Source organism: Tachypleus tridentatus, chromosome 1 (assembly GCF_004210375.1).
Source record: "Tachypleus tridentatus isolate NWPU-2018 chromosome 1, ASM421037v1, whole genome shotgun sequence".
NCBI classification, from domain to species: Eukaryota; Metazoa; Arthropoda; class Merostomata; order Xiphosura; family Limulidae; genus Tachypleus; species Tachypleus tridentatus.
The window spans coordinates 52,994,444-53,009,422 of record NC_134825.1 but is presented as its reverse complement, the minus strand read 5'-3'; the positions used below and the strand labels follow the sequence as shown (position 1 = coordinate 53,009,422).

At 31.1% G+C, this 14,979-nt stretch overlaps 1 protein-coding gene across 2 annotated transcripts; it reads right to left on the bottom strand.

Annotated features, from left to right (window-relative positions):
• Window positions 1-429: 429 nt before the first annotated feature.
• On the bottom strand, window positions 430-14,531 carry LOC143248766 (zinc finger protein 341-like). Of its 2 annotated transcripts, none has more exons than XM_076497458.1 (9): window positions 14,384-14,531; window positions 12,173-12,259; window positions 10,549-10,760; window positions 9,737-10,381; window positions 9,242-9,406; window positions 8,534-8,620; window positions 7,151-7,288; window positions 6,381-6,580; window positions 430-5,876 (listed from the first exon to the last, which is right to left on the bottom strand). In XM_076497458.1, the coding sequence occupies exons 1-9, from the start codon at window positions 14,412-14,414 to the stop codon at window positions 4,745-4,747; spliced, it is 2,697 nt and encodes an 898-aa protein (XP_076353573.1). In that variant the 5' UTR covers window positions 14,415-14,531; the 3' UTR covers window positions 430-4,744. The 2 variants fall into 2 exon arrangements, with proteins under 2 accessions (XP_076353573.1, XP_076353582.1); XM_076497467.1 differs by lacking the exon at window positions 14,384-14,531 and adding an exon at window positions 14,140-14,197.
• Window positions 14,532-14,979: the final 448 nt, after the last annotated feature.

Sequence of the window (14,979 nt, the reverse complement as noted above, 5' to 3'; positions counted from 1 at the left end):
ACCACCTAGCCATGCTGGACCTCACAGGCGGTTTTTCGAACCCGTAACTCCCATATTGCGGTTCGAGTGCCCTAACTACAAGGCCATAAAAAAAAAAAAAGAATAACATTAATTCATATCAAATGGAAAGAATATCTTTGATTTTGTGAAAATAATTCATGGCAGAAAAACACGCGAACTCTTAGTTATTAATACAGAAATTGACCGAAGTGAAATAGTTTGATCATTAATATGTTGAAAGTTTTAGAATTTCCCAACATATACGATACCGTGATAAGTTAGACAGTCCTCCTGTATCAAGTGATTAGACAGATCAGCAAATGTGTCCACTTTATCACGCAACAAAAATATATTTTACTCATTTCTAACTATATTTTTGATTAAATTTACGTTATCGACAATCAACAACAAACATACACAAACAAATTACCAGTAGAACTTTTATTACCTTGAGAAGAGTAGAAATGCTATGAAAATAGATATATGAAGGTACGATAAAATATGCAAATGCTCTGCGAAACAATCAAGTACACATCTCATTAGTGAATTATATCACAATGAATGATGCAACATAAATTCCACTTCGCTTGCTGAAAGAAATACACAGTAATGATACTATACACCACAGCAATACTTTAACTTTTCCTTGGCAGATGTTTTATTTTTCTTTGTTCAAAGAGTTTCATGCATGAAAAGTAATAGTGAGAGTTCCTCATTATGATAAAATGTACAGACAACGTTCAGAAACATGAGAAAATAAAAGAATTTGTACACGATTTATTTCAACTTTTTATATTATACTTTAAATTCCTATTTGGATGGTTCATGTGTAGTTAAAGATTAGAGATATATATTAGAGGAATAAGGAGTCAGAAATTGCAGATGATTTGTGGTGTGATTGACTAGTAGCACCTGACACAGGAGCTTCTTTTACAATTATACTAAAAAGACTTTAAATATTCAAATTAGTATAGATCAACTGGCAACATACAGCCATAATGGAATGTGATGTATCAGAACTGCATTTTGAAACTGTTTGGAATTTTGTAGTTAGCATAATGCCAATGAAAATTAATAGTTTTTTGGAAAGGCAAGAAACAACTCTCTCTGATGCAAAATACTCATATACTTAGATAATAAAATTGCTTTCAGTCAGAATTTTCAATATTGGATAATCTGTACTTATTGACATTGAAAAACAATGAAATATGGATCAATTTAGGGTACCATGTCCATTCAGAAAGATACCTGGGAAAATTCATACCCAAGTTTAGATATATAAAGTGTGTTGTCTTGTAACAGGTGAGAATCCATGAAAAGTCAGTGGTAACAGCCAACCAGGTCTTGGGCACCAGCACACAACAAAATCAAGGCTCCCTATCTGGAAAAGTGCTAGAAGTCATGCATATAGAAGTTGCTTACCCAAAATAAACTGTTCAATTATTAGATACAACTAGAGGATAAAACTAGTATTCATTAAGAAACCATACCAATCAAGTTGCTAGGTGCAGCATTTATGGATTTCTGTGCAATTAGAATGTTGAAATTGCCATCTTTGTATGCTACATGGCAAAAGCAAGTAGGAAAGGAGAACGTACTTTGGACATGAGTCTTACAATGAAGCCTTTTACATTGGAATATATGTTGCAAGTCTGCTGTCATTAAACACAGCATGATCAGATATAGCAAAATGTACTGTAACAATGTGATGAATCTCTAAAATAACTTCAATATAATTTGCTCAACCTCTGTTGCACCCAAGAGAAACTAAAGAACAGACCACTATGTAATAAAGGTAGTACATTTACTGCCTAACAGGGTTAGCAGTGAGTTGAGGCTTGTAATCTTGGTCAGAATGAGGGAAATTTCAAGGGCTTCTGCACATCTTAAACATTGTTCATTTATACAGGAAAGGGGTAATCCATTTTATGATTTTATTTGAAATTAATAATTCTGAGTAAGTTTTTAACTGCATACTGAAATTAATTTTTTTATAGCCCACTATCAAACTAAAATTTAGAATCTGATATAATCCAGCCTCCTGACTTGCTAATGTGCAAATGATCAGTGCTGACAATTGTCTATTTGTACTTGAAAAGTCAAAGTTTGTTTTATTCTACTAATCCTTTCATTTGCAACCTGATTCTAGATCTATGTGCCACAAAGAAAGTGAGATTTAAAACATGGAAGAACAAAAAAACATGTTGTAATGAAAAAAGTGACCATGTCATCTTGTGCTGTTGAACTAGCATGTAAAAAAAAAAAAAAACTGGCACTTTTGAGGGTACACTTACCAGTAAGGTGCTGGTATTTTTTTTTATTTTTTTTTTTTTTTTTTTTATAAGTCTCACCACTGGTCACCAGACACTTTAAGGAAGGGTTGTTCTGCTCAGGCTATGGAAAGGGCAAATTATTTTTGATAGCTGAAATTCCAAAAGTGACACACCACTACTAGGGGAAATTGAACAGTAAAATCACTACTTCAGCAGAAACCACTACCACTTCAAGAAAGCAGGTATTAGTGGTGACTGGATAAGGACTACACTAATCACCATCACCACAGGAGCCAGGTACACCTCCAAGATGAGTATGGTTACAAAACAGCCCTAAAGATACTTCTCACTTTCCTATCTGTGAAAATAGAGGAAAACTGAAAAACCTGTGCAATGTTCAGAATACTCAAGAAACTAATACCAGCAAAGAAAGCTGAAGTTTTTCTCAGATGTAACAATTTATAATTTAAAAGTAAAGATGGATGAACCATTCTGAACAAAAAGAAAGCTGTCTACTAGCACTTCACCACATGGAACCCAGTAACACGTGGCCATGATGTGGGAGCCTTTCTTGCATCCATAGCTTTATTACAGAAACATCTTCACTATCTTATGAATAACCAATGTTAGTGTCAGTAGACTCTTTAATATCTATCTTACATTTGGTAATCACATATACCCAAAGAGGTAGCAGTTTCATTTGTCTCATATCTATATCTGTCCTATTGTTGTGGATATGATCCTACAAGTCTTGTTTCTGTTCCTCACTATGGAAGTAAGAACTTCTTCATACAACCTGTATCTTGGTGACTACAAAAGCCTACCAGTGAATTTTAGTTCACATTGTGCTTTACCACAAACCAGCTTAAGTTCTATCAACTATTTCAGTCGTAAATCTCAACATTTATTGTCTTCACTTTTTATCATGCAATTCAACAGTTATTTGTTCAGCTTTATTGCACATTATTTGATCATTCTTCACCAGTTTACAGATCAAGCATCTATATCAACCAAGCTATAAGTATGTTCCCTTTAACTATAACAAGAATCTAGCTACATACTGGTTATCTAATGTACTGAAGACTACCTAACCACCATAAATATTTTACACCTTTGAAACATAGTTCTTATGTTTTTCTATTTTCTGTGCTTAGTATGTTTAACATACACACAGAAATAGATCCATACATACAAATATATTTTATTTAATAACTTTATGAGTTAAACTACAGAGAAACTGAACTTGATGTGACTTGTAACTTACACATACTTGAAAAATAGTAAGTGCTAATCTAATTTTCATAACTTACCTACCATCACAGTGAGCCAAAATTAATTCTCTATAGGATTACTCTACAATTTACAAATTCTTGAAATGTATGATTTGCCAAAGTTATACATTATCAACATTTCAATGAAATTATATCTGAACACAGAGATTACGACAGGTACTGTTATGAAAATGTATTTTTTTTACCTTAGGATTTCAGAACCCCAGCTTACAGCCACACTAGCTTTTTATTAATATAGTCATGTTAATGATTAAAGCTGACAACAATTGAGGACTGTACAGCTAAGTGAGCTTAGGGATTCTTTTTCTCTTAAGTGAACACACACACCATGAAAATGTATCACTTCCTTTTTTCTAATTTCAGTTAAGTCTAACAGATTTTCATCATATATTGCAAGTTGTAATATGAGAACATATTTGTACTTACCGAATAAAATAATGTTTAGAAACTAAAAACTGCAGTTTGTGCACCATATGTTTAATTAGTACTGTTAAATTATTTTAAACCAAAAGATTTTACATGCTTTTAGATGTGCAAGTGGCTTTGTTGTAATATTTAACAACACACCTTTAATATTCTTTCACTACACAAATACTGGGACAATGGTGGAGAATGTTATCCAATAGAACTATATTTGCTTTTAGGTGTCAGAATGAGATTTCTTTAAACACAGACTTTTCTATTCATTCATTGTGAAAGTTTTATTATGCAGGAATATTAACTTGGTTTTAATGAAAATACTTTAACTTCATGAGATACATGGTGCAAGAAAGAATGTTATTTTACAAACAGTATTATTACTATGTCAAATAACAAGTTTTATTTTTTTTTTACAATAAGCACACTAAAAGTAATTATGATACTCTGATTTACTACTGATGATTGTAACCAAGCCCATATTAATGACTTTTTTCTTCCCTTTTTATGGATAATTATATGTATGTCATGCTAAACTTGCAAAGAAATTATTTATTCTTACAGTTTCAGCACAAGCCTAACTATACAATAACAAGAAACTTCAGTTAAACTTGTCTTTTTGTGGGTTTTAAGTCTTGAACATTCACTGAAAACACCCACAAGAAAACTGCTAAAGCAGTTTCAAGAAATGAACATTTACTTTGTAAAAATTATAAAATAGGACAGTTCTAATGTGTTAAGTGAATTAAATACCTGGTCCCACTAGCAATGTTTATTAAGCTCATGCTGCTGATCTTCTAAAGGTAATGTAAAACATCCTATAATATGAGGAGCTCCCTGATCCCCAACAACTTTGGTTTCTAAATAACTTACAGGAAGGGCAGAGTTTGTTTTCTGTGATGCATCTGATAAAGTATTCACTGCAGACTCTGGAGCTTGAATGTTACGCTCTGAGGAGGAAGGATACGTGACCACAGGTTGAAGTGTTAGATTTGATGAAATCTGTACAGGATAAAGCGACAGCTGTGAATAACCAGTTGATGCACTGACACCAAAGTCTCCAGTTGTAATAATTTCAATATGAGCAGTCGGAATGTCATCACCGTCATCTGCGTTGGGTAATTCTTCAGCATCCTGTGCTGATGACTGATTTTCAACTAGAGATTTACTAGTCCTTTCCTGCCTTCTAGTTTCTACAGAACTTGTACTTTTTTCAAAAGATCCTCTTCTTCTACGATTTGATCTCAATCTTCTATAATTTGCTTGTTTTGAAAGTTTTTGGCTTTTACCTTTTGATGTTGGCTGTCCTGTACATTTGTGACTCTGAAGTTCATTTTCTTGAGCAAAACCTTTTTCACACTGATTACAGAAGTATGGATATGCTTGTCCTTCTTGATGAAGACGTTCATGATCTACAAGGGTTGCCTTCCGTCGAAATCCACGCTCACAGACTTTACAGGTATAAGGTTTAATTCCACTGTGAGTTAAAATATGAGCTTTTAATTTATCAGGCCTATTAAACTCTCGTGGACAACCAGCAACCATGCGAAATGGACATTTGTATTTCTTCACAGCTTCATGAATAAGTTTATGTCTCTTGAGTCTATCCTTTCTGTTAAATGATGCTCCACAATGACACTGAAAAGGCTTTTCTCCAGTATGGATAAGAGAATGGACCCTGAGGTAATACTCCGTTTTGAATCCCTTGTTACAAACTGAACACAAATGCATGTCATTACTGCTATGAGTCAGAAGATGTCGTCTCAGATACCGCTCACAAGGGAAGACCTTGTTACAGTAATGGCAGCTATATTTGTGAGAAGAAGTTGCCATGTGATGTTCTAAAGCTGCAGGAGTGGCATATTTGTTCAAACATAATGTGCAGCGGAAATACCTGTATAAAAATCCATTAATCAAAAATGTATCACTTTCTTTAAAAGAACACAGAGCTTCACATTCTGTCAACTTAATCTTTCGAGTTACCTTTCTATAGTTTTAACCACTGACATAGTCTAATACAGATTATTTTTGAAACAAGGCAACTTACAGCATTTCATTTTTTAAGAGCAAATTATTAATTATAGTTGACTTGTATGGGAGGGAAATATAAAAGTTATTGTGAAATGGTTAAGACTAATATCTATGTGAAAATCTAAATCCTTTGTATGTAATAGTTAACAATCATTAACAATCCATACTTTCCAAAAAGAAATATTTAATAAACATTGTTATGAAATAGCTAAGGTTTTAACTGGACAGGCACTGATAAATTGACTATGAACTACATTTTACCTTAAAGTATTTAATTAATCCTATTTGTGACTCAACACATGTCAGAAAAGATGGCTGGAACTTCAGAAAAAAGTTTGAGATGGAGAAAAGTGAAATCATAACATACCGAGATGTAACACGAGGTCCTTGGTTCGGATATAAGCTATGGGAATATTGATGTACTCCAAGATCATACAGTGATTGAAAATGTTTGTTGCATAAGTGGCATCGATATGTCAGTTCATTTTCATGCATTCGTGTGTGTTCAACAAAAGCTTCCAAGTCTTGAAATGTCATGTTGCACGATTTTAATATACATTTGTACACCTATAAGACATCAGAAACATTGGTGTGAACACAAAAATAACAGAAATGATCATTTTTACAACATGAAGAAAGAGTATAAATTGTGCGAATATTTCTTCTAATATATAAGAGAAAACATAAAATGTCACTATTTTTCATTTGTTATATCATTTCACATGTACAAAAGAAACTTAACATGTGTTTTAGGTTATTTGTAAACAATATTACTATTTCAACTCATAATAAAAATAAATAAAAACTATCTTGAGTGAACTGTAACTAATCCCAATGTTTCGTTTATGGAGTTTATTCTCATATTTCAGGTGCTTTGGTTACACAGAGCCTGGAAACAGTCAAAAATGGGCTGAAATTGCAAGTTTATTTTTCTCATCAGTAAATTAAGTAATTCTTCAAAATGTAGGAATATATAATATTACCATATTTATTTCGTTAACTATATTTTTATATAAGTACATTTTAGATGAAACAAAACAAAATCAAACTTGAAGTTTTGGGATACATCAAAACTGTGCTTTGCCAATGTTAATTTATGTTGAAACATTTTACTAAAATAATTCGTTTATTACCAACCTTTTCCTCCTTGTGTTGAGTCATATGACTTTTCAATTCATAATATGTTTTACTACTAAAATTACAGTAGGAACAAACATATCTGTTATCAATTGTTTGGGTTTTCTCAGAATCACTTTTGTCAGCTTCTGCTCCATCCTTTCAACAAAGAAAAAAAGTCTTCTGCCAAATAGTTTTTGTTTGAAAACAAAATTATATGAAAAGTTAATATATTTACAATTCCCATAAATTAAGCGTAGTTATTTTTCAAAAATAGTTATAATAAAATAATGATCAGTGAAAGTATAATTTCTTCTATTTAAGATAAAAATGAAACTAGCTTTTCATAAGGTTAATAAAAATATTCCTTCTAAATCAATAAAAAAATACATCCTAGAAAAAGTTAAACATTTGTATACAGACATACATATTAATATTTTTATGTACTTCTGCATATGAACTAGTTAAAAGTATTATTACTTAACTGTTTAATATTGAGATAGACTGAACTTTTTTCAAAAGCTACATTCACATACAGCTTTTTATTTACAATAGATACAAAGTAATTAATGCATAGAAGAATAACAAGCCTAGAATTTGTGATAACAATCACATAAACTATGGAAGTTTTTTGGATTCAACACCAGAGATGTCTGTATAAAAATAGTACTTAAGATCTTTATTTTTCTCAAATAACACACACACATATATATTTGTCTACTACAAATTCAAAATCAATACACAGAAACAGCATTTCAATCTATCTTTTGTCTTCCAAAGTTTATTGCTCAAAAGGCCTTTTATTTAATACCAGAAACCTCAGGTGGGTCAGATGATGAGAAGAAAAGAAAGATTACGTGAAAAACTATTTATATATGCAGTGTAATATTTTAAAACTTCTAGTCTAAGTACTCAAGACTGATGAAGCACAGGAAGTCAACAGGCATAATATTTGTAATAAAAATCATGTAAAATGTATGTATCTTTTCTATATTCCTTTTAATTTATATATTTTGGGTTCAAAATTAGAGATATATAAAATAGTACTTCAGATTTCTCTCTATCATAAATTTTAGGATTATTGGTTTCTAAAGTTTTAAGCATTCAAACTAACTTTTAAAGAAAATTGTTAGTGTTAAACATCTTGGTAGCTTTATATATTTATAACAGAATATAGCAAGTTAGGCTTAGCTTAATGAAACATCATTTTATCTATAAATCTCAAATTGCTGTTGAATATCTTGAATAAAATTAAGGTAACTTCTTTGTGATCAATTTAAGAATGCTTTGAAAGCTTCTAAGAAATCAGCAAAGTGTTTTAGTTATATACAGCCAAGCTGAAACGTCCAGGTTAAAAAATAATGCATACCTGACAAACAGTCTATGCTTGAAAGAAATACTTACACTTTTCGTATCAATTTCAATATTTGAAGAACTATTCTCTCCTAGTGGCTGTTTAGGCAACGTGTGAGCAAGACCATCAGGCCAGACCTTAAAAAAATTGCAAAAATAACATAACAACTTGTCTTATATTCACAACTGATCCAATCAGATAAAAGCCCCCACTCCCTCCCAAATAAAGAAGTATTACTAACAGGTAGAAAGAAGCACATAAAGAAATTCAATGGTTGCATCTAAATCACAATTTGAGTCAATGTAATAAACAAATCCATTAACCAACTAACACCTTCTAATATCAAAATGAAAAAAAAATCAGAAACTATTTAAAATACATGAAAGTTATTTTTTAATTATTAGAATACTAAGCAACTCTTTTTTTCAGGTATTTAAATCTAAAATATTGATTTTAAAAAACGAATGGTGAAGAAAAGAAAATATTTAATAATTTTGTTAATATTCAAGACCATCAATCTTAAATAATTTTATTATTTTCAAATATAAAAAAAATGTTTACTTGTAAATAAGAAAGTAAAAAAAATCTTTGCCAATTCATTCACCTTCTAGTAAAATTAATTTCAATAAAAATTGTTTATATAGCTAGTAAAACAAACATATGTGGGGCTACATTGTTAATCTTGTTCTAGAAATAAAATAAAGGTATTGTTGTTTAAAACAAACTTTTGTAATTATTATTTTGAAAATTTTTATTACCTTGTGTGTTTGCATGTGTTTTTTCACATTAGACTTCTGAGCAAAAGCTCTACCACATACAATACACTGGAAAGGCTTAACACCTGTATGACATCGAATGTGCTGTTGCATGTCAAAATTTTTGGTAAATTCTTTTGAACAATAGGGACATCTCAATTTTCTTGACTGAAAGAGACAAAATCAGAAATGTGAAAATCTACTCTACAGACATAAGACTAAATGACATCATAAAACATTAAGATGTTTAAAATTTTTCAACCTTAAAATTACCAGAAATACTTGCTTTACTAACCATTGTTAGTAATTGTTATAAAAAATCATGAAGAAAAAATAATTTACTTTTAATTATAAATTTAGAATACATAACAATGTCACATTTATCAGATGAATACAGCAAATCTTAGAAACAAAATAGTATTATACTAGACATAATAGTTATGATGAAGACATTTTATTACAACCTACATTAGAAATATTTCCAAATACTTGAATTACTTGTTTATTTCCTGATTCTGAATTTGAGCAATTGACACCTCCTCCTCTTTTTCGAGAACGAACAACAGAGCCCTTTAAATCTGGAACAATATGCACTGGACCACTAGTTCTTTGTCCTAATTCATCTTTTTCATCGTTATTTTTCTGCAAGCAAGTACTTGTTCCACCTGTTACTTCTGTTAAAAGTGATGCAGTATTTGGAGCAATTTTCCTAGGAGAGAAGGTGTGCTTTGAATCTCCAGATGTTCCTATATTTAGGGATTTATCAGCTTGTATGTTTCCCATAATCATATTTGATGAGTACGTAGTATATGAGGAATTGGACTGACTTGTTACAATCAATCGAGTTGGTACTAGTGTATTAGTTAGCAATGATAATCCTACTGCTTGTCCTTGTGTCTGAACTGCCCCATTATCCTGCTGAATTTGGGTCTCTGAACTAACAACATGATGGTCATACATAACATTCCGGGCTGAAGAAACAAACTGGGACAAGAAGGAATTCTGAGTTGAAGAGCTGGTGGCTGTTGGTGTTGTAGAAGCTGTACCAACTCCTTGTTCCATTGTTGAAGTAAAAGAAAGTAAATCTGCCTCATTCAAGACAACTCCAGATGTGATAGCTGCTAGACCTGGAGATCCTGGGATCTAAGTGTATAACAATTTTATAAAACTGAACCAATATAGTAATATTGCAAACTTCTTATAATTACAATTAAACTCATCTCAACTAAAAACAAAAGTCATATACAATTATTGCAAAGGTTATAAAAAATATATTTTTTTCTATGGTTAAAATCAACATAAAAACAAACCTGCATTTGGTTTAATTGGCGACTTAAGCTTCCTGGTGTTTGTGCTGATTGAGAAAGACAGGAATTTTGGGATACTATTGTTGTGGCATTACCACTACTGCCTACAGAGCAATGTTCCTTCTTGTGACTCATAAACTGAGATAGTGAACTGAACTGTTTCTTACAACGACCACACTGAAACACGTCTTCATCATCAGGGGTAATAGTCATACCTAAGAAAACACCAATGCAATACAATACATAGCATCTACTGGCAAAGTATCCAATGAACTTTGAAATTTACAACAAATAAAGAACTTGTTATGGTACTGTTCATTTATCTATCAAAACATATGTAGTTAAGCACAAAGCTACACAATGCACTGTCTTGTGTTGTGTCCACCACAGGTATCAAAACCAAGTTTATAGCTTCATAAGTTCATATACTTACGGCTGTGTTACTGGGAAAGGGGGGGGGTTTATACTACTACTAAAGAACTTGTTGTTTTAATAAACATTGATAATATAATTTAGGTAATTTGTTCTAATATTTTCTAATTTCCATGTTTTAACAAATCTTCATAAGAAGTCATGTGTCTAAGATCAAATTACTGTACAACATCATTTTGTTGGAAACAGAGCAGTTAAGATGAAGTTAGGTGTATTACTGGGCCCTAGAAAATGGTTTCCAATTTGTTTCATCTTTGTTTTTATTCATTTGAATGGATTTATAAAAAATTATTTTAAAAACTGAATTTTTGTGCAAAAATACAATTATCATTGCATGAAAGATTATAGAAAAGCCTTATTTATAATTTTGTGTGCAATTTTTTTTTCACAGTAATTATATTAGCACTGGAGAGAGTAGAGAGGCTAGTTCCTAGATTGATAACTGATGAAAAATATTTAAGCTAAGAAATTACATATAAAAACATGAACTATTTTTTGCTAGATAGCAGAAAAACTAAATATTATATGGTTTGAACCTGTCACAAGTTTGGATAAAATGGAAAGAATATCTTTTGAATGTAGGAATGATACAGTTGAAAATATAAATTAATTAAGGGCAGTAAATATAAGTTGTGTTCAAGGCTTGCTCTTTAGCAAGATTTAATTTATATGTTATATAAAATTGTAGAAAAAAACTTGTCCTATACTGTTATACATGTACTTCCAATTAAATATTATTTTAAAACTTTTTTCTGCATTAGTAAACAGATACAAAATGGTTAGATTCATACTGAGTAGTTTTCTGGTTAGTTGTTTCAATGTGAAGAAATGACTTCAATCAGTTAAATGGTCTTCTTACACATTGCTTATATTTTTTATAAAAATATAAAAAAACAAATCAAATATTACGAAAACATCCAGTTCCTGGTTCCAACACAAGTTACACAATGCTTTCCTCTCAAACTATGATATTCACAAAATATATTTTCTTAGAAAATTATAAAAATACCAATGTTTGTTAAAATGGTAACTCTAAGAATTTTCATAAATTCCTAGTAAACAAGAAAAAAAGTAACTGAAATAATTTTGGCAAAATAAAACCTAATAAATGAAATGTGCCAACACAAGTTCATATTACAATTAGAATAATAATTTATAGACTTTGAATTGAATTATCAAAGAAACATATTCTTACCCGAGTCAGGGGAATTAAGTATGTTTTGAGGATCCAGTAAGGACTGCACTGTGAGCACAGTGGGCGAGTCTATGGTAGTCATCCCCCCTAATTTGATAAAGAGAAATATTTATTTTCACACATGTAATACAGATTAATAACTCAAAACAGGAATTAGCTAACCAACAGATCATTCAAGTCATTTGGATAATGTAATATTAAGCTATATTTTTGGACAACATGTCTTTCTTGTGTTACAAAGTCAGATCACAAAAAGAAACACAACTGACTTCCAATACAGGATTGGGGTAGAAACTGCAAGCCTACATGTACATTTCAGTGTATATAAAGCAATTCTATAACTTCAAACACTTAATAAAATTTAACTTGCTATACATTTATGACAACACAAAGTATATAGCAGTTACAGCATAATTTATAACACATTAAACACAGGTGAATAGTTGTGAAAGATAACACTAGGAGAAAGAAAGATAGGATATATCTAAGAAACACAATGAGTGACATTAAAAAAAATTTAAATACTTGGGAAAAAAAAAGAAAGATCCAACTCTACTTATAAATAACTGGACATGGAAACACTGATATTATCTTAAGAGTTAATACAAATGTCTTTTAAATTAAAAAATGATGACATACTTCCTGAATAATAAGTTAAGAATTCTGGGATATGACTTTGCAAAGAAAAAGTAAGACTAAAAGGTTGGTCTTGACAATTTTAACTAAGACAGTACAACAAGCTTTTGTGAATATGAAGTTATTAAAGACAGGAAATGAGATACTAAAGTCCTCTACCATACAAACTTCTTAGTTATGTTCATAACACAATGAACAGCAGAGTAATGATAACTTATAATAAAATGGATCTTATTACTACAGAACTATTAATTGTTAAAGATACACCTCTTAAGTAAAGGCAAAATGAAGACTGCATAGAGAAAAAAAAGCTGAATACTGGTTACGTTACTAATAACAAGATTTCCTGGATAATTTATTTAACACACAAGTCAATATTACTGATCACAAGCAAAGGTACATGCCCCCTGTGATGGGAAAAAGTATGTTAATCTATCAATTTAAATTATTTCATGGACTTTAAAAAGGTAACTGATTTGCACTCCGAGCACAAGTTCTGAGCTACTTGTACCATCCACTGATGATTGATTGTGGTAAATGTACAAATTGATTGTTTAACTTGCATCACATTTTCAATTGTTGATGATAATGTGATTAGTTTCTAACAGTTTAGTGTGTAATATTTTACATGCAAAACAAAATCTGGCATTAAAATAATTCATGTCTGTTCTCCTATCATTTCAAAAGTAAATGTTGAGCTCTTCAAGACAGACAGAATTCACAATATATATATAAACATCCATGTGAAATTTACATTTTATGAAGTTTGGAAATTATTGAAATACATCTTTATGAAACAAAAAATTGAGTTAGAGAAGCATTTTTGTGTAATACATTTGTTTTATCTAAGGGCTAGCAAGAAATTCAGTATCAAAAACTCTTCCAGCAAATAAATGATTGATGTTTGAAAAAAGTTACATTTACGTACATTTATTTTTAAGTAGTAAAATACGGACAGATTATAAATACAATAATCTCATTTGAAAATAATGCATACATAAATATGTCTGTATGTGATGTGCTTTGGTATATACATTTCACGTGTCACATAACGTGTACGTTAAGTAGTATACTACTTTAAATTACCTCACACTCGTATTAAACACACTTGTTAAACAAATATAAATACTCGGGGGAGTATGGACAAATACCCTACACATCTACAATGTTTGGGCTTTTATTATAGCGATTCCAACTCCCGACTTTTTATTCCATGCTCTGGTGATGTTGCGGTGGCTATAAGCTTACTCGTCAGACAGTTGCAATATTATTTATATATAGTACTGGCTATATATTATATAGTATAAAACACTGAAACAACAGCTATTTACCTCAACTTTACTCGTGGTACAGTAAAAGTAAAATCTACAGTACAAGAGGAAATTTTGAGAAAATGGCTGACCATCACATTATCATTTATCTTGTCAACTCGGAGTAACCTAAGCCTAGTAAATTTGATCATAGACTTTATCTTAATAACTTTTGCTTGAATTTTATTGAAATAAAATATTGTGAATGAATTTATAATTAAATTCAAATTAGGAGTAGAATTTTACATTTTAAAAGTAATCTTACCAGATAGGGCATCAAACAATAACTGCGACATTCTCTATGTTCAAGACCCCGGATGTATGCAAAGTATATATGATAGCATGTGAAATGCAATTTTGCTCACTTTGTTTAGTCTGGCGCTAATGTTACCTCTTTTATTTTGTGAACATGCTGTCAAGTGAGGTATTCGCTACCACAAAAATGTAATTTAAATTTACTAGCATCACCACATCAAAATAAAAAACAATAATTGTTTTAGAATATTATACTGAGAATGCATATAAAAACTAATTAGTAATTTTGAAATATAATTGTCTCAAAGGGAGCAAGTAGTAAACTGAATAACGCAGAATGCATTCGTTTGGTTTTTGTTGTTTTTTTTTAATTTCGCGCAAAGCTACACGAGGGTTATCTGCGCTAATCATCCCTAATTTAACAGTGTAAGACTAGAGGGAAGGCAGCTAGTCATCACCACCCACCGCCAACTCTTGGATTACTCTTTTACCAATAAATAGTGGGATTGATCGTACATTATAACGCCCCCACGGCTGAAAGGGCGAGTATATTTGGCGCGACGCGGGCGCGAACCCACGACCCTCCGATTACGAGTCGCGCGCCTT